This window comes from Mesoplodon densirostris, chromosome 4 (genome assembly GCF_025265405.1).
Source record: "Mesoplodon densirostris isolate mMesDen1 chromosome 4, mMesDen1 primary haplotype, whole genome shotgun sequence".
NCBI lineage: Eukaryota > Metazoa > Chordata > Mammalia > Artiodactyla > Ziphiidae > Mesoplodon > Mesoplodon densirostris.
Genome location: NC_082664.1, coordinates 75807264 through 75825566, shown reverse-complemented (window position 1 = coordinate 75825566; position 18303 = coordinate 75807264). Strand labels below are relative to the sequence as shown.

The 18303-nt window shown below is 60.9% G+C and overlaps 1 protein-coding gene across 1 annotated transcript; it reads left to right on the top strand.

Annotated features, from left to right (window-relative positions):
• The first annotated feature begins 204 nt into the window (after window positions 1-204).
• On the top strand, window positions 205-17583 carry CARMIL3 (capping protein regulator and myosin 1 linker 3). The gene is made up of 40 exons (XM_060098216.1): window positions 205-244; window positions 1686-1780; window positions 2089-2139; window positions 2244-2303; window positions 2389-2504; window positions 2709-2806; window positions 3036-3106; window positions 3210-3283; window positions 3518-3593; window positions 3674-3762; window positions 4209-4303; window positions 4528-4614; window positions 4824-4933; window positions 5073-5150; window positions 5955-6031; window positions 6111-6215; window positions 6310-6379; window positions 6818-6899; window positions 7028-7124; window positions 7273-7327; window positions 7408-7580; window positions 7823-7891; window positions 8102-8195; window positions 8284-8382; window positions 8817-8945; window positions 9143-9256; window positions 9699-9874; window positions 10662-10749; window positions 10891-11028; window positions 11308-11371; window positions 11490-11698; window positions 12093-12196; window positions 12827-13142; window positions 13478-13606; window positions 15062-15128; window positions 15233-15322; window positions 16768-16886; window positions 16978-17152; window positions 17324-17434; window positions 17555-17583. Exons 1-40 carry the CDS (start codon window positions 205-207, stop codon window positions 17581-17583), a joined length of 4119 nt encoding a protein of 1372 aa, XP_059954199.1.
• Window positions 17584-18303: the final 720 nt, after the last annotated feature.

Sequence of the window (18303 nt, the reverse complement as noted above, 5' to 3'; positions counted from 1 at the left end):
CCGGGCGGGGTGGGAGACCCGGCGCTCCGAAGCGGGGGGGGCGGGGAGTAGCGCTCGCGCAGCCGCCCCTCACAGGAGCGGGCTCAGCGGCTGCTGCAGCGCTCAGCGCCGGGGCCCTGCCGGAGCCGGGTCTAGCATGTGCCGCGTCTCCCCGGCGGTGGCGACGGCGGCTCCTCTGCAGCAACAGCGGCAGCAACGGCCGCCATGGCCAAGTCCAGCGCGGAGCTCACCCGCGAGCTGCAAGGTACGAGGCTGCGGTGGTCTCCGGGACGCCCCGTCAGGGAGCCTCCCAGACCCAGTGCGTTCCTCCCCGCGGTACACCCCGGTGCCTCCCGCCCCTCATGCATCCGGTTCCAAGGCAGCTCCCTGCCCCTGCATCCCAGCTCGGGGCATCGCTGTCCCAGAGCATCCTCTGCTGCCCCCCTCGCCTCACCCCGTCAGGACCTACGTGTCCCAGAGCCGCCCGTCCTGATCTTCAGTGACAGGTGCAGTCCCTTCACGCTCCCTGGGGCTGACTCTCAGCGATTCTGGCCCACCCCTCGGCGAAGCATCCAGTGTCCCCTCCGGAGAATCCCCGTTTCCCCGCCGGGCGGGGCCAGGCCAGCCGTGCCGGGTGATGGGAGCTGCCCCAGGTCCTGACCTCCTCTGGCCTCAACACCCTCCCTCCTCTGGGCCCGGCCCCGGAACTGGCTTGAGAGCCCCCCTAGCGCCCCGGCCAGTGGGGCAAAGAAGGGAGTCAGGGAAAAGGGCCTGGACTGGAGCTAAAACCAGGAGCGGGGTCTACTGAAGCTTATCTACCACAGCCCACAGCCCAGCCTAACCCCCTTCTCTCTACCCCACACCCACACCTCACGGCCTCTCCTGTTTGCCTGGTTCTCAGACTCAGACCAAACCAAGGCCCGACCCCCCAGCACTGCCAACCCTGACCCCCAGAGGCGGGAGCACAGGCTAGCCCACGCAGAGACCGGGACGCTCAAGGATACTCAGAGGCATGCTGCACCGTGGCGATTTCCCACAGCTCCACAGGCACACAAGCACAATCATGAGATGTGTGTACACACATCTTTATAGAAAGCGCACACGCACGCACGCACACACACTGGGATATCTGGATGATTCTGCCAGCAGATGGGTATGGAACTCATTTAAACACTAACTCCTTCCTACCCCACAGCTCCCACCCACACCAGAGCTGGCTGGCTCTGTGCCCCTTTCACAACTGCAGACACAGCATACTCATTCACACTTACCCATCCCCACCAATGCCACACACGGGCTCCCTGGCATCTTCTTTACGTGCGTAGTAAAAGGTAGACACTCACACCCAGACCACCTAGAATGCAGCCGAAGGGATACCCTCCACACCCCTACACACTGACTCACTCTGTATGTGTTGACAGCTGCTGGAGTGCACGGGTTGGAAAAATCCTTCACACTCTCCCACGGTGTCACTCAGCTACTGTCCCCCGACTCAGGAACGTCAGGAGCCAGAGTTTTCTCCACACCCCACTGCCTTTCTAATAGAAAGAGAAAAGTCACCCAAGAAGGAAAGGTCTCGGTCCCTGTCCTTCTCGGTCTCTCTCTGATTCTCTCTCCTCTCCTCTGCCCCTGCCCCTGGAGAGCCTCGGGTTTGCGGGGGCGGCCAGGGTCAGGGGAGCTCTGAGCAGCCCACCACCCACCTGCAGACAGCATCCGGAGGTGCCTGAGCCAAGCGGCTGTGCTCCAACAACATCGTGTCAAGCTGGAGACGAAGCCCAAGAAGTTCGAGGACCGAGTGCTGGTGAGGACACTGGGCTGGGGGAGGGGAGGGGGGATCAAGAGCACCTGGGCTGGTGAGGGCAAGGAGCCTGGGGGGACAGGGGAGACAGTGAGGGGAGAGCTGAGAAGACATAGCCTGGGGGCAGGGGGAGGCTGGACTGGGTGGATGTCTAGGAGCCTAGGGTGAGGCATGTGAGAGAGGGGGGACTTCCAGAGCAGAGGGTCAGCTGGCAGGGGGTGCACACAGGCTGAGGGGGCTAACAGAGGGCAGGGTGACTAGGGCCCAGGAAGCTGCCATTTGCTGCTGATGTTCTTTTCCCTTCTCTGAAGGCCCTGACCTCCTGGCGCCTCCACCTTTTCCCCCTTAAAGTCCCAGCCAAGGTGAGTTGGGCCAATGAGCCAGAGAGCACCTGGCGTGCTCCCCTCTGAGCCCAGCAGCCAGGCCCTGACCATGAGCTGGGCATCCCCGTGTCCCCTCCCCCCAGGTGGAGAGCTCCTTCAATGTCCTGGAGATCCGTGCCTTCAACACGCTCAGTCAGAACCAGGTGAGCACCAGGGCTCGGGCCCCACTCCTGGGCCAGCGGGAGGAGGAAGCCCGCACCTGAGGCCCTGCCGCTCCCTCTCCCCCAGATCCTAGTGGAGACAGAGCGTGGCATGGTGAGCATGCGGCTGCCATCGGCTGAGAGTGTGGACCAGGTGACGCGACATGTGAGCTCTGCCCTCTCCAAGGTCTGCCCTGGCCCTGGGTGAGTGGCAAAGGAGGAGTCTCTCAGGGGCCAGACAAGGAGACCTCCTTCCTCCCTCCCTGCTTCCCCTGGGCCCCCGAGACATCAAGGCGAAGAGCTCTCGTGTCCCTATTCCTGCTTTTCCTGGGGATCCGGAAGCTATAACAGGGTAAGAATTGAGAGCCTCTTTCCACCCATCTTGGGATGGATTTGTTCGTTTTCCAGGAGTCTAATCCGGCGTGGAAATGCAGATACCCCAGAAGGGCCCCGAGACACGTCCCCTAACTCTGAGACTTCCACGTCCACCGCTCACAGCGTCTGCGGTGAGCAGGGGCAGACTTGAGGAAAGTGGGGCCTACACCACCCTGCCCCTTGCTCAGAGTCCTCTGTGTACGGGCCTTTGCCTGCCCTGAGACTCCACGGCTCCCAGACCTCAGAGGTTCATGAACCCAGGACACTGGTGTATAAAGTGACCTTGACCTTTCCTTGAACTCCAAGCCTGTTCCCCACCCCCTTACCGCTCAAGGAGCCAGCCCATCTCCTGCCCCACAGGTGGCTTCTCCGAGACCTACGCCGCCCTGTGCGACTACAATGGGCTGCACTGCCGTGAGGAGGTGCAATGGGTGCGTTGGGCCCGGACCGGCAGGCGGGCAGGTGGGACCCAGAGGGAGGGGGCAGAGGAGGAGGAGGAGGGAAGCAGGTGTGAGCCAGTTCCACCTCTCCAAGGATGTGGACACCATCTATCATGCTGAGGATAACCGGGAGTTCAATCTTTTGGATTTCAGCCACTTGGAGAGCCGGTAAGCAGATGGGGTAGAGACTCAAGCCCCCATTCCAGCCCCAGCCCAGCCCTGGCCCTTCTAGGCTCTCCCTTCTGGTCCCACCCACAGCCCCAGCTCTGTCTCCCAGCCCCCACCCCCCCTGCCTTCCACCCATCTAGGCTTTCCCCAGCCCAACCACCCCAGCCCTAGTCTCTTCCTCCCGGCCCTAGCCACCTGCTCACCACCTTCCTGCCGCCCTCAATCTCCCCACAGAGACTTGGCCCTAATGGTGGCAGCCCTGGCCTACAACCAATGGTTCACCAAACTCTACTGCAAGGACCTGCGGCTGGTAGGGTCTAGGAGGGGCAGTGGGGAGGGGAGAGTACTGCCCTCTCTGGCTCCTGGTCACATGACCCCCTCTGTCCTCAGGGCTCTGAAGTGCTAGAACAGGTGCTACACACCCTGAGCAAGTCGGGGAGCCTCGAAGAGCTGGTGCTGGACAACGCCGGGCTTAAGACGTGAGGCCAGCCTCCTCCTTGGGCAGTGGTACCCCCTCGATGTAGTCTTAGGGCCCCAGAACCTCAGAGCATGATATGGGCCTCTGAACCATCTCATCCAGCTCCTCACCGTACAGAAGAGGCCCAAAGAGGGCACAGAGCAAGCCACGCCTAAGCCTCCTGGCCCCCAGCTCCCAGCCTTCCCCCGTACCTCCGTGCCCCGTCCCCTCCTGCCATCAGCCACCGAGCAGAGTGCGCTGCTCCAGTCTCGAGGACCCTAAGCTGGGCTTTGTCTCAGCACAACTTCCCAGGTGTTCTGGAGTGACGGCAAGCTCCCTGGCAGGCCCCGAGCTGCTTCCCACCTGCGGGGGCCTCCGACCATTGCAGCCCCAGCCAGGCAGGCAGGTGGAGGAGGAGGGGAAGCCCAGGGCCTGGGACAAACACATCCTTCCTCCCCTTCCCTGAAGGGACTTTGTCCAGAAGCTGGCCGGGGTATTTGGGGAGAACGGGAGCTGTGCGCTGCATGCCCTCACTCTGTCCCACAACCCCATCGAGGACAAGGGTGAGCCCCAGCCCTGAATCCTACCCCCCATCACAACGCAGACCCCTGTCCCAGCCCAGAGCCCAACCCGGTCTGAACGGGGGCTCTCCGACCTGATGCCAGCCCCTGCCCCAATATGCCATCCTTGACCCCAGGCCCATACCCCGCTCAAGCGCCCAGTCTGACTGCACCACCTGCCCCCACTGCCCGTCTCTCAGTGGCCCCCTTCTCTCTCTACTCCCCAGGGTTCCTCAGCCTGAGCCAGCAGCTCCTCTGCCTCCCCACTGGCCTCACCAAACTGTGCCTGGCCAAGACTGCCATTTCCCCTCGAGGTACTTGCCCCGGGACCCCTGACCTCTGACTCTGACCCTCCCCCAGCACTGCCTGGGTGTCGAGTCCCAGAGGTGTACCCATACACTCACACAGCATCCCAGGGATCAAAGAAGGGAAAGGAGCCACATTTGGAGAGTGGGGAAGAGTTGTATGCAAGGGGAAGAGTTCTGGGGGGTGGCCAACCCAGCCCAGTGCCCGCTGTGCTCAGGGCTCCAGGCGCTGGGCCAGACCTTCGGGGCCAATCCGGCCTTTGCCAGCTCCCTTCAATACCTGGACCTGAGCAAGAACCCTGGGCTGCTCGCCACGGATGAGGCCAACGTGAGTCCACGAATATAGCCTCAAGCCCCTGCAGAGGCCCACTCGGGCTTCAGGGCCTGGGGTCTCTGCCCTTTAGCCCTGGGGAGGGGAGGGGTTCTGTCACCCCTTCACCTGCAACCCCTCTGTCCTTCCTTCCCAGGCCCTCTACAGTTTCCTGGCCCAGCCCAATGCCCTGGTGCACCTGGACCTGGCGGGGACTGACTGCGCCATCGACTTGGTGAGGGGTTGGTGACGGGGGAGCCAGCCTGTGGTGATCTGGGGAGGCTGGGGTGGGTCACCCCCTCCTTGAGTACAGAGGTGGGCAGAGCTGGCAGCATGGCTTCAGGTTCAGCTGAATTACAAATCAACGCCAAAGCTCACACCTGTGCAGCACTTTATCCGTGTGCCGCCAAGGCTGTGCTGGCTGTGCCTAAAAGCCAGCCCGGGGCTTCCCTGGTGGCGCAGTGGTTGAGAGTCCGCCTGCCGATGCAGGGGACACGGGTTTGTGCCCCGGTCTGGGAGGATCCCACATGCCGCGGAGCGGCTGGGCCCGTGAGCCATGGCCACTGAGCCTGCGCGTCCGGAGCCTGCGCGTCCGGAGCCTGTGCTCCGCAATGGGAGAAGCCACAACAGTGAGAGGCCCGCGTACCGCAAAAAAAAAAAAAAAAAAAAAGCCAGCCCGGATCCATTCCTCAGCCGCTCAGCCGTGAGCCCCAGCGCAGCGCTGAGTCCACCGGAGGAAAGGACTCCTTCCCTAACTTGAACCAGGCACCTTACGAGCCTGTGGGCACCCTGGCTTTACACATCCACTGCCTATGAGCCTCTCACACCCTGGGGGCCAGGCAGGTGGGAGTAGACCCACTTTCTACAGAGGGGAAACTGAGGTTTGAAGAGGCTAAGTGGGCAGGCACAGCGGGGCTCGCACAGATTGACCGCAGAGGGCGAAGCGCCAGGACCTTGGTTGGGGGGAGGAGGGAGTCCTCGTCGCCCCTCCCGGCAGCCCTCCCAGCCCCGTGAGACGCACCCTGTCTCCACCCCACAGCTTCTGGGCGCCCTGCTCCACGGCTGCTGCTCCCACCTCACCTACCTCAACCTGGCGCGCAACAGCTGCTCCCACAGGTGGGAGCACAGGGGTGCAGGGAGGGGCAGGGCAAGTCGTGGGCACCCCCTCCCTTGCTGACCTCAGGCATCTCCGCAGGAAGGGCCGGGAGGCCCCGCCTGCCTTCAAGCAGTTCTTCAGCAGCACCTACACTCTGAGCCACATCAACCTGTCGGCCACGAGGCTGCCCCTGGAGGCCCTCAGGTCGGGTGGGTGCAGGGTTGGGGGATGTCCGAGGGGGAACCCTGGGAGAAGGGGGTGAGGGGTAAAGGCGGGCCTGCTGACCTTCCTCCCACAGGGCGCTGCTCCAGGGCCTCTCCCTCAACAGTCACCTCAGCGATCTGCACCTGGACCTCAGCAGCTGTGAGGTGAGCCCTCAGTCCCCCACCCATCACCCCACCCTTCATTTCCCTAAGTCAAGCTCTGGCTCCGTCCTGCCTCCGCGCTACCCCTCAGCAATACCCCGCCCTGACCTCACCCCCACTTTCCCCTCTCCATCTGTGGTCTGCGGCCCTCTTTCTAGAGGTCATTTTCAGTCTCCAGGATCTCCTCGCTGACCGCTTTGGGGTGGGAGATACCAGGCTTTCCCACCAGATGGCAGGAGCAAGCTGTCTCCAGAGCAGCGGCCTGGAGATTTTTCTGGCTGAAGGGAGGGGAGAGAGCCCTAGGGAAGGATCTGGTGTAGAGAAGGGGCCTCCAGATTTCACACCTGAGAAGACCTGGTATGATCTTGAATCCTGGCATGACTCCTCTTATCTCTAAGCATTAAAGGTGCCCTGTCTTCCCCCCACACCCTGTCCCTGCAGCTCCGCTCAGCTGGAGCCCAGGCTTTGCAGGAGCAGCTGTGGGCTGTCACCTGTGTGGGCAGCCTGGATCTGTCAGACAATGGTGAGTGGGGGCACTTCCCTTCCTGGGGGCCAGGTGGGGACAGGGGCCTAGAGCACGAGAGAGAAGCCCTAAGGAGACGCCAGTGAGCTTCGGGCCTCAAGGCCAGGCCTCTCCCATCTACTGGCCAGGGTTCGACTCGGACCTCCTGACACTGGTGCCCGCACTTGGCAAGAACAAGTCCCTCAAGCACCTGTTCCTGGGCAAGAACTTCAACGTCAAGGCCAAGTGAGGCCCCTCCCTATACCCACAGACCCTCACTCCATCATCCGCCTATCCTTGTGGCTCACTGTGTTACCCTTGACCGCCTCTCCGCTGCTCCACTAACATGACCCCAGCCCCCTCCCCTCCTACTCTGAGCCCCGACTCCCCACAGGACCCTGGAGGAGATCCTCCACAAGCTGGTGCAGCTAATCCAGGAAGAGGACTGTGTGAGTGCCTGGGCCTGGGAGGGGACCTGCAGTGACAGGGGCTGCAGGGACTGGGCCAAACCCCCCACTTGCCCACACAGTCCTTGCAGTCACTGTCAGTAGCAGACTCCCGGCTGAAGCTTCGCACCAGCATCCTCATCAATGCCCTGGGCAGCAACACCTGCCTGGCGAAGGTGGATCTAAGCGGCAATGGCATGGAGGACATCGGGGCCAAGATGCTCTCTAAGGCCCTGCAGATAAACTCCTCCCTCAGGTGGGGCCCACACCTGGACCCTCTCACCTGGAGCCCCAGCCCTCCCCCACGCACATACATGCCCTCCTTGCTGCCTCGCTGCTCTGTACCCCAGCTTCCAGGAGACCTTTAGTCCCAGGACCATCTCTGAGTCAGCCTCATTACCCAGGAAAGGAGGGAAGGCTCCCAAGGGGGATGTGTCCCCTGCCCCTAAGAGAGACCCCGAGGGAGGGGTAATACGCTGATGCTCACCCTTTCCCCAGAACTATCCTATGGGATCGGAACAATACATCTGCCCTAGGCTTTCTGGACATTGCAAGGGCCCTGGAGAGGTGAGTAGACCAGAGCCCTGCTCTGATCCTAGCCCCCAGCTTCCCTGTACCTGGACCAGGCCTGAACTACACCAGCCCCACCCCAGTCCACCTGACCTGCTTGCACAGAAACGTTAGGAAGGACCACAGAAGAGGGAAATGGTCAGCAAGAGGTGGGGTCTGGGGAGCAGGAGGCTCTATCCCACCTAGCTGAGCCACTCTGTCCCACAGCAACCATACGCTGCGCTTCATGTCCTTCCCTGTGAGCGACATCTCCCAAGCCTACCGCAGCGCCCCGGAGCGTACCGAGGACGTCTGGCAGAAGGTGGCGGCCTGAGCAGGGTGGAGCCCGAGGGGCAGGGGCCAGCCCACATCCCCTGGCCCTCACCCCACCCACCCATCATCATCTCCAGATCCAGTGGTACTTGGTGAGGAACAACCATTCTCAGACGTGCCCGCAGGAACAGGCTTTCAGGCTGCAGCAGGGCCTGGTGACCAGCAGCGCCGAGCAAGTAAACATTTCCCTCCGAGACACAGGGGGCACACGTGGGGCACGCAGGGCACAGGGCTGATGTGATGGAGCGCAGGTCGGGGCGGGAGGGGTCACGAGAGAGGCATCGTGTGGTGCCCATAAGTGGCTTGAGCATGTGGGAGAGCAAAAAGACAGGACGTGCAGAATGTGGGCCCCAAACATGAGAGAACACATGGGCAAACAGCGGGGGTCCCAGACAAGGGGTCCCAGGACCATGGGAGCTCCACTGAGTGTTCAAGAGGGCATCCCAAGAAGAAGAGGAAACAGGCCATCGGGAGACGTCACCCTTACCCCCGTCAGTGCCAGCACCAGTAGCACTGCCCAAGGGGGCCCAGAAATGGGGCGCCTGGGGGCCCACCTGGGAAGGTGAAGATGCGGGAGTCCCCCCTAACACCCCTGCCACCTGTGCTGCAGATGCTGCAGCGGCTGTGCGGACGGGTGCAAGAGGAGGTTCGGGCGCTGAGGCTGTGCCCCCTGGAGCCCGTGCAGGATGAGCTGCTCTATGCTCGGGACCTCATCAAGGATGCCAAGAACTCCCGGGCGGTGAGCCCTCCGCAGCCCCACCCTCCCCTGACAGTCTAGAGAGCCCAAGAAGGCCAGCGTGCCAGCCCAGGAGTGTCCAGGTCCAGGAGTGCCCATGGACGGCACTGCCTATCCCCCCAAGTTTTCATGGCCTCCTAGGCCAAGGACCCAGCGAGGCCAGATTCTGACCTTCTGATCAGAGCCCCTTTCTTCCCCAGCTGTTTCCCAGCCTCTATGAGCTGGGCCACATGCTGGCCAACGACGGTCCCGTGAGGCAGAGGCTGGAGTCAGTAGCCAGTGAGGTGTCCAAGGCTGTGGACAAGGAGCTGCAGGCAAGTCCTGGGGAGGGAGCCCGGTGCTGACCAAGGCCCTAAGCCAAGGGCCGAGGCCAGCACGGGAAGATTACCGTGGGCAAGAAGGAGTTGCAGAGCTGAGACCACCTACACTCCCACTGTGCCAAGGCATGGCTAGAGAACCGGCCTCGGATATTTGCTGCTTGTTTCAACCTTAGCCCCTGAACTCTGAGCTCTCCCTCTGGACTCTGATCCTTGGACTGACCCTCCCCTGTCCATGTGTCCATGTGGTAGGACACTGACCAGGATGTGGGGAAGCCCAAGTGTCCAAGGCTCTGCTGCTAACCAGCCCTGTGACCTTGGCCGGCCCCTCAGTCTCCCCACGGGGGGCTGGAATAGACAGGCTGGAGTCTCTTCCACTGTGGTGCCAGCCCTGACCCTGCCCTCCTTGGGGCTCTGGCCTCCTTTCCCCACGTACTAGGTGATCCTGGAGTCCATGGTCAGCCTAACGCAAGAGTTATGCCCCGTGGCCATGCGGGTGGCTGAAGGGCACAACAAGATGCTGAGCAATGTGGCTGAGCGCGTCACTGTGCCCCGGAACTTCATCCGAGGGGCGCTGCTGGAGCAGGCGGGGCAGGACATTCAGAACAAGCTGGAGTGAGAGGCGGGGGTGGGGCTGGAGGGGAGGCTGGACTTGGCCTGGAGCACTTAGGGACTTGGTTGGGGGGGGGCCCAGCCATCAGCAATGAATAATGAATGACACAATCTACATTACAAGGGATGAATCTTTACAACTGCAACCTTGCTATTTGGGGTCTGACTCGTCTTTGCCCTAGCAGTCTAAATGCTGAGCTGGGGTTTAGGAGTCCGAACAGTGCACACACATGTACACGTACACACAGCCACGCACATACCCCCAGGAACTGACCTCTAAAAACAGAGCACAGCCTCCTCGGAGGTGTGGACAAAGAATAGGGGTGCATGGACTGTGCTGCCTATCCCCCCAAGTTTTCATGGCCCCTAGAGCTCTCTCTCATTCCAGTCTGGGTGCCACCTCTCACTAAAATGAAGGAAAATTATTACACAAACCCGTGAAATGGCCAGGCTCAAGAAGTGCTGGTTCCTGCTCTTACAGCAGAGACGGGCAGAATTCACTCAACCCCTCAGTTTACCTCGCTCTGTTCCACTGGAGCTCCAGGGGCCGGACCCAGAGCCCCTCTGCCCCTCCCCCTCAGTTCGTCTTCGTCCACGCTCCCCCTCCCCACACCCCTAGGCTGGAAGGGCTGTGGGTGGAGCTGGGTGGTGGATCCCAGGTGCCTCGTGCAGCTGTGTTCTCCGTGGGCAGCCAGGGCGGCTGGCCAGCTCCCTCGGGCATCTGGGGAAGGCTGGGGCAGAGGCTCAGCGGCAGACAGGGAGGAGCTGAGCCACCCCCCTGTGCCCACAGTGAAGTGAAGCTCTCAGTCGTCACCTACTTGACCAACTCCATAGTAGACGAGATCCTGCAGGAGCTGTACCACTCCCACAAGAGCCTGGTAAGACTTCTGAGCCTCAGCCAGGCCCAGACATGTCCTCCACCCCACATCACCCACATCTCCCCCCACCAGCCCTCCCCGTCTAGGTCCTGGGCGGTGGGCGGCTTCCTTGGGATCCTGTTCACACCTGTCCTTCCCTAGGCCCGACACCTGGCCCAGCTAAAGACACTGTCAGATCCGCCAGGGGGGCCGTGCCAAGGACAGGATCCGTCCTCCCGGGGCCGAGGCCGGAATCATGACCGTGACGAGACCACAGATGATGAACTTGGGACCAACATCGTGAGCACCCCCACTCCCCTCCTTAACTTTGGTCCTGCCCCTGACCCTGCAAAACGCTGTCCCCTTCTACTTCCCTGGACTCCACTCTCTGCCCCTCGCTGGGTCTCATCCCCTCACCCCGATCCCGCCCAGCCTCTTCCCTTGTCCCATTGCCTCAGCCGCCTAAGGACAGGGAAGCGGGATGGACTCTAAAGAGAAGGCTTTATGAGGAATGGGAGGCTCCAGGCGAGGCTCCTGGGGTTTGCCACCTGGCCCCACCGTATGCCTCCATCTCTGCAGGACACCATGGCCATCAAAAAGCAGAAACGCTGCCGCAAGATCCGGCCGGTGTCTGCCTTCATTAGTGAGTCTTCCAGCCTCCGCGCTGATGGCCCTGATTCCCTTGCTTTTATCTCCGCCTCTCCAGCCTGCTTTCTCCCTGTCCTTCTTGCTAGTCCCTCTAAACGCTGCTCTCCCCACAGGTGGGAGCCCTCAGGACGTGGAAAGCCAGCTGGGGAGCCTGGGGATCCCCCCTGGCTGGTTCTCAGGACTCGGGAGCAGCCAGCCCACAGCTAGTGGCTCCTGGGAAGGTCTATCTGAGCTGCCCACTCACGGCTACAAACTAAGGCATCAAACACAAGGGAGGCCCCGACCCCCCAGGACCACCCCTCCGGGACCTGGTCGGCCCAGCGTGAGTCCCTAAAGCCTCACAAGAGGACCAACTTCACTTAGCAGTGCCAGAGCCAGAGATTCTAGCTCTAGGACACCAATGCCAGAGGTACTAGCCTTGGGAGATCGGGCAGGGGCCCAGGCAGGCCATGGAACAGAAGAGGAGTTATCCGGATTGGATGGAGCTAGACCTTGTCACAGATAGGAAATCTCTGTCTGCTAGACAGTGGCAGTTCTCATTTTGGTGAGAGAGAGAGTCGAGAGCCACCAAGTGTAAGAAATGCCCAGGTGTCCTGAAGTCTAAGTTTCCGTGGGGCCAAAAAGAGGCAAGTCCAAGTCCAAAGGGGAAGGCCTTGAGTGGATGGGAGGAGGGCTTCCTCACCCAGATGGTATATCCTACAGGACTTTCCTCCCAGCAGGCGCCAGTACCTGGGACCCGTCAGGAGAACGGGACGGCCACCCGCCTGGATGAGGGGCTGGAGGACTTCTTCAGCCGAAGGGTTATGGATGAAAGCTCCAGGTGTGGTGCCCAGGCACACCCCCAATTTCAGCAGGCTGCAAGGCCCTGGAGGGCTCCTGTGTCCACCCATCTCCCAGAGAGGCCTCTCCAATGGCAGTGCCCCAAAGCCAGTCTCTCTGGGAGATTTCCCCCACATTCTCTTTCCTCCACACCGAGCCCTTAGTTCCCATGTTCTCTGAATCCCCTCATAACAGCAGAAAAGAATGGGGCCAGAGTGAACCACCACAGCGGGATTGGGGTTGGGGGGATAGCAGGCCCTGGAATGGGGTGACGGTTAGTGGAACCAGGCCTGGAGGGTGTGTTCTGTCACTGTCGTGCACAGACTCCCCGGCATCTCTCCAGAAGGAACTGGGTCACTTGGAGAGGCTGAGAGGAGATGGGGGGAGGGGTGCCTGGGAGGGAAGAGGCTGCTGGAGGGTTGTGACAGGGAAGGTGAGGACACCATCCCCTGAGAATAGGTGGAAAGGGTTATGGAACGGCAGGAAAGACTAGATGAGACAGGACAGCTGGAGGTTCCGGAGAGCCAGGACTGGCCTAACACCAGCACCACCCTGGGCCCTGAACGACCTCGGCATCTGACCTAGGTATCTCCCCACGACTTTGTCACTAACTCACCCCAACCCTACCCAGCTACCCCCGGACTCTGAGGACCCTGCGGCCAGGCCTCTCGGAGCCGCCACTCCCTCCACTCCAGAAGAAGAGGCGCCGAGGCTTGTTTCACTTTCGCCGGCCCCGGAGCTTCAAGGGGGACAGGGGTCCAGGGTCCCCCACCATCGGGCTCCTCCTCCCTCCGCCCCCGCCCCCGCCCCCGACTCAGGAGAGCCCCCCTAGCCCAGATCCCCCCAGCCTCGGCAATAATTCCTCCCCCTGCTGGAGCCCAGAAGAGGAGAGCAGGCTCCTCCCTGCATTTGGCGGGGGCCGGGGGCCTTCCTTCCGCGGGAAGATGGTAAGTGAGGCAGGGGTGCTGAGTCCTGGTTTGCTGCCCCACACGTAGGCCATCCACGCACCCCACCCTAGGCAATTAACGGGAGACTGTTAGGACTCGGGGACTTGGTCATTCCAGTTCCTCGCTCCTGGGCTTCTTGGGCTAAGCCTGGTGACGCAGCGCGTGCTGGGAGTCCACCATGCAAATAAGGGCAGTGGAAGGACCCTTCAGAGGGTCTGGATAGGGCTTCCCTAGGCAGGGGGCTCTGAGGGGTTGGGGCCCTCCCCTGCTCCCTTGCTGCCTGTGGAGCCCCTTCTCCATCGGGAACTGATTCTAAACCCGAAACCTTGTTCCAGGGCACCGACGGGGCAGAGCCTGGGGAGGGGGACCAGGCCCCTGGGACAGCACAGCAGCCAAGGGTCCACAGTGTCGCCCTTCCTGGGTTGGGAAGAGCCAAGGGTTGGAGCTTCGATGGGAAACGAGAGGTGATCGGAACCTGGGGAGGCGAACTGAGGGTCCATGGGTCCCTGCATACCACCCTCCCCTCCCCACGGCCCTGCAGTTGGCAGGTCAGTGGAGAGAGCGATGCTCTGGAGTGGAAGGTGTCAGCTGCAGTTCTGCCCCTACACTTGCTGTGCAACCCTGGACAGGTCACTCTGGAGCCTCTGCTTCCTCATAAAGTGTGTGGCCCTAAAAATACTTACCTCTAGAGCTGTTTCCCAAATTTTGGTGACTTGATTACCACTTTTATGACTGCTTTTCACCTTCTCCACATATCACAGCATTATCATTATTATTATTATTATTTTGCGATACGCGGGCCTCTCACTGTTGTGGCCTCTCCTGTTGCGGAGCACAGGCTCCGGACGCGCAGGCTCAGCGGCCATGGCTCACGGGCCCAGCCGCTCCGCGGCATGTGGCATCCTCCCGGACTGGGGCACGAACCCATGTCCCCTGCATCGGCAGGCAGACTCTCAACCACTGCGCCACCAGGGAAGCCCCCACAGCATTATTTACATAATATTTTTATTTAAATCAACTCACCTTTTTAAAATAATTTATTTATTTATTTATTTGTTTATTTATTTATTTATTTATTTATTTATAGCTGTGTTGGGTCTTCGTTGCTGCGCGCGGGCTTTCTCTAGCTGCAGCAAGCGGGGGCTACTCTTTTTTTTTTTTTTTTTTTCTTCTTTTTGCGGTATGCGGGCCTCTCACTGTTGTGGCCTCTCCCGTCGCGGAGCACAGGCTCCGGACGCGCAGGCCCAGAGGCCATGGCTCACGGGCCCAGCCGCTCCGCGGCACGTGGGATCCTCCCAGACCGGGGCACGAACCCGTATCCCCTGCATCAGCAGGCGGACTCTCAACCACTGCGCCACCAGGGAGGCCCCCGGGGGCTACTCTTTGTTGCGCTGTGCGGGCTTCTCATTGCGGTGGCTTCTCTTTTTGCGGAGCACGGGCTCTAGGTGCATGGGCTTCAGTAGTTGTGTCTTGTGGGCTCTAGAGCGCAGGCTCAGTAGTTGCGGCGCACGGGTTTAGTTGCTCCGCGGCATGTGGGATCTTCCCGGACCAGGGCTCAAACCTGTGTCCCCTGCATTGGCAGGGGGATTCTTAACCACTGAGCCAGCAGGAAATCCCTCAACTCACCTTTTTAAACTCAGTCTGGACCTACCTAAGCATTATCATCTTTAGAATCACAGGATTGTTGTACTAGTCATGTTTTTTCTACTACACATAAAATAAACACATATTAAAATAACCATATGTTCATTCGTGTAAACCATTTCTTATGCCCCTAGGGGTGGTATGAGTGCCACTCTTTGGGGAAAACAGTCCGAATGTGTAGGGACTAATGAGATGCTAGAGCAGAAGCCCCTTGCTAACTGCAGTCCCCATGCAGAAGGGACTTTTTTAATGACCTGACTCAACTGTCCTTTCAGGGCCCAGGCCCAGACCTGGAGGGCAACGTCCAGCCTTGGCAGAAACGGCGCTCCTCGGACGATGCAGGTGAGAATGATCGCCCTCACGTCCTTCCTTTGCCCCGTCTCTCAGGGCCCCTGCTAACATGCCTTTTCCCCTCTTCCCTTTCCCATCCCCTCCCTCCACTCCAGGGCCTGGAGCCTGGAAGCCCCCGCCACCACCCCAAAGCACCAAGCCGAGCTTCAGTGCCATGCGCCGAGCAGAGGCCACGTGGCATATAGGTATGGGAAGCCTCTTCTCTGGCAGCAGCTCTGAAGGCCCGGGTTGTGTCCAAAGAGACAGAAGCTAACTAAGGGGGGGCAGTAGAATGTCAACACTGTGCAAATGCTTTAGGATAGCTACAAAACTACATCCAAAAGAAACAAACAACCCAATCCAAAGAAAGGTCCCACGGAACAGAAGTGGCTTTGCCAGGCTTAGCCTGCAAGGAACAACACTTTGTGGGTGGTTCAGGGAATTCTCTAGAGCGGGGGCCATCAGCAGAATGGCACCCTCTGTAAGGAAGGACTCTCTTCTGCACCCCAGCTGGGGAAAGGGTGGGCAGTACCAGCCATACCAGGCCCACCTCCAACACTCCAGTCTCCCCCAAAAATAGTTCACCAGGCCATCCTCTGCTCATGCAGAAAGGTACTCCACAGCAGGGGCAAGAGCCCCCTGCCTCGGAGGTCAGACACCCTGGGTGCTAAGTGCTGACTCAGTCACCACCCACAGTGTTGACAGGTTATTCACCTTCCAGAGTGAAGGGCGGGGGAATCATAGTATGACACCTCCCTTCTGCTGGGTTCAGAGCACCTTTCATTTAGGGAGCAGCTAAAGGAAAGCAGGTCAGCTCGGCATCAGCCTCAGTTCCCCCAGGTCTGGAATGTGACCCTCCAACAACAGTGACAGGGACAAATCTCCCTGGAGAGGTTGACACTCCCTTCCCTCCTCCACTCCCACCCCAGGGCTAGGGCATAAGGGCGCGGTGCAGAGCCAGGCTGGCCTGAGGCTTGGCAGTGCCTGTGCTCCTGCTCCGCCTTCCAAGGCCGACCCAGCGCCGGGGTCATCTTCGCTGATGATCCCATCCCACACACAGACTAGTTAAGACACCGGAAGAGGGGCTCCATCCTTCATTTAGGAGACGGTGATTGTCGGGTGCTCCCTGCACACGCCCTAACCGCCGGCACCCTCCTGGGCTTCCTCACCCGCACCTCACAGATACACACACAGACAACCCCAAACACGTGGCACGTCCTTGGGTCCAGGGTGCCTAAAGCCACAGAGGCAGGGTAGGGGGAATGGTGAGGGTGCCAGGCACCTCTCCTCCAGACTCACCATCTAAATCAGACTGGCAGAGAGTTCTAGGAGTGCCAGGTTGCAGCCTTGGCAGGGCGCCGGGGCACTGCAGCCCTGGCTGGGCAGCCATGCCTGTGGACCCGGCAGGCCGCGGGCCCTGGCTCTGTCCCTGCTCTTCAAGAGGGTCAGCCAGAGCCCCCTGCAGAGGTGACAGGCTCAGGAGGATCCTGGGGACCGTGAGAGCAGAAGGGGACCTCCGAGGCAGAGACATGGGAGCAAGTGGGCTTGGCGGGGAAGGTCCTGGCCTCCAGGGCTTCACAGGAACAAAGGACAGGGAGGGCTGGGCAAGAACGTCTTTTCCTGCAGTTTCTTCTCTCTTCCCATCCCCCAGCTGAGGAGAGTGCCCCCAACCACAGCTGCGAGAGCCCCAGCCCAGCACCCCAAGATGGGGAGGAGGAGAAGGAGGGGGCCCTATTCCCAGAGAGGACGGTTCCTGCCAGGAACGCCAAGGTGAGAGCCAGCAAGGCGGCGGGGAGGGCACTTTGAGGAGGCAGAAAGACAAACTAACTGACTGAGCATCTTCCTTCTGTGCCGGCTGCAGGACCCTCCTTTAGCTCTGCGGCCCCCCAAGCCTGTGGCTGTGCACAGGGGCCGCCGGCTCCCCCAGGAGCCAGGGGGCAGGGAGGAGGCTGAGACTGAGGGTGCGGCCCCAGGAATGAACAAACCCCGACTGAGGCTGGGCTCCCAGCAGGACCAAGAGGAACCTGAGGTCCAAGGTCTGCCACCTGGCTGAAGCGGGTGTGGGACACCTCTGGGGCCTTGCTGCCCACATCGGGTCCCTTCCTGGGCACAGGATGAGTGACAGACAGCCAGAGGTCATAGCCTGGATGAGTGCCCAGGCTGTGAGCCCCACTCATGGGCCAGGCCTGCCTTGACTGTCATTTCAGGGCCCCCAGATCCGGGCCGCCGGACTGCCCCCCTGAAGCCCAAGAGGACACGGCGGGCACAGTCCTGTGACAAGCTGGAGCCTGATAGAAGACAGCCCCCTGACCCCACAGGTGCCAGAGGGGTGGGCTAGAGGGTGGTCCCCCTTCCCACCCATCCATGTGACGAGGCCGCCCACACGGCGTGGCTGGCTCTCCCTGCCTGGGAAACAGGACTCCCTGGATTTCCCCCAGCAGGAGCCAGCGAGCCAGGAACAGGGTGACAGCCGCTGCAACACCCCCCCAGCCTTCCTCGCGACATGTGCCTCACAAGGACTCAGACCCCCACCCATCCCCGCACCTCCAGGCCCTTCTGCCAGCCCCTGTCCCACGGACGCAGTACAGCAGGATGAGGCCTGGGGGACAGGATGTGGGGGACAGGAAGGGAGGGAGCAGCCTGGAGAGAGAGGCTCTGCTTGCTCTGCAGACCTGGGGGGTGGGGGGTGTCTCCTCACCTGGGAGGGCAGATCTGTCCCTCTGTCCCCAGGGGCTCTCTCTCCACTTGTATAGAATAAAAAAACCAAAACCACTGCCTGCCCTAGTCTCTGCTGTTTTCCCCACCAGCTGCTCCCCTTCCCTCAAGCCCCACAGTGGGGAAAAGTGGGGAACATCCCCCCGGAGATGGGGCTAGAGCTCTAAGGGGAGAGGTAGGAAAGACTGGAGAGCTGCTGGATGGGAGGGGACTCAGAAGTCACCAAGCAGGGTGGCTGTTATGGGCAGGGTCTTGGCTGAACTGGCTGGAGAAGGGGGGGAACAAACACCAGGGGCTTTGGGGAGGTGCAGTGGGATTGGGGAGATCCCAGTGTCCCAGGAAGAGACTGGGGAGCAGTGTTCTCTGTGTGTGTGTGTGTGTGTGTGTGTGTGTTTACGCACAGGCAGGCTCACTAATGGTGGAATTAAATGGTGTTGTGTCATCCTGGGGACACCATCAGTAGTCAGAAATC

Coding starts and splice junctions, on each gene's coding strand:
- CARMIL3 (XM_060098216.1), top strand. CDS start 205: ATGGCCAAGTCCAGCGCGGAGCTCACCCGCGAGCTGCAAG. Junction 1,781..2,088: donor AGTTCGAGGACCGAGTGCTG/GTGAGGACACTG, acceptor CCTTCTCTGAAG/GCCCTGACCTCCTGGCGCCT. Junction 4,615..4,823: donor GACTGCCATTTCCCCTCGAG/GTACTTGCCCCG, acceptor CGCTGTGCTCAG/GGCTCCAGGCGCTGGGCCAG.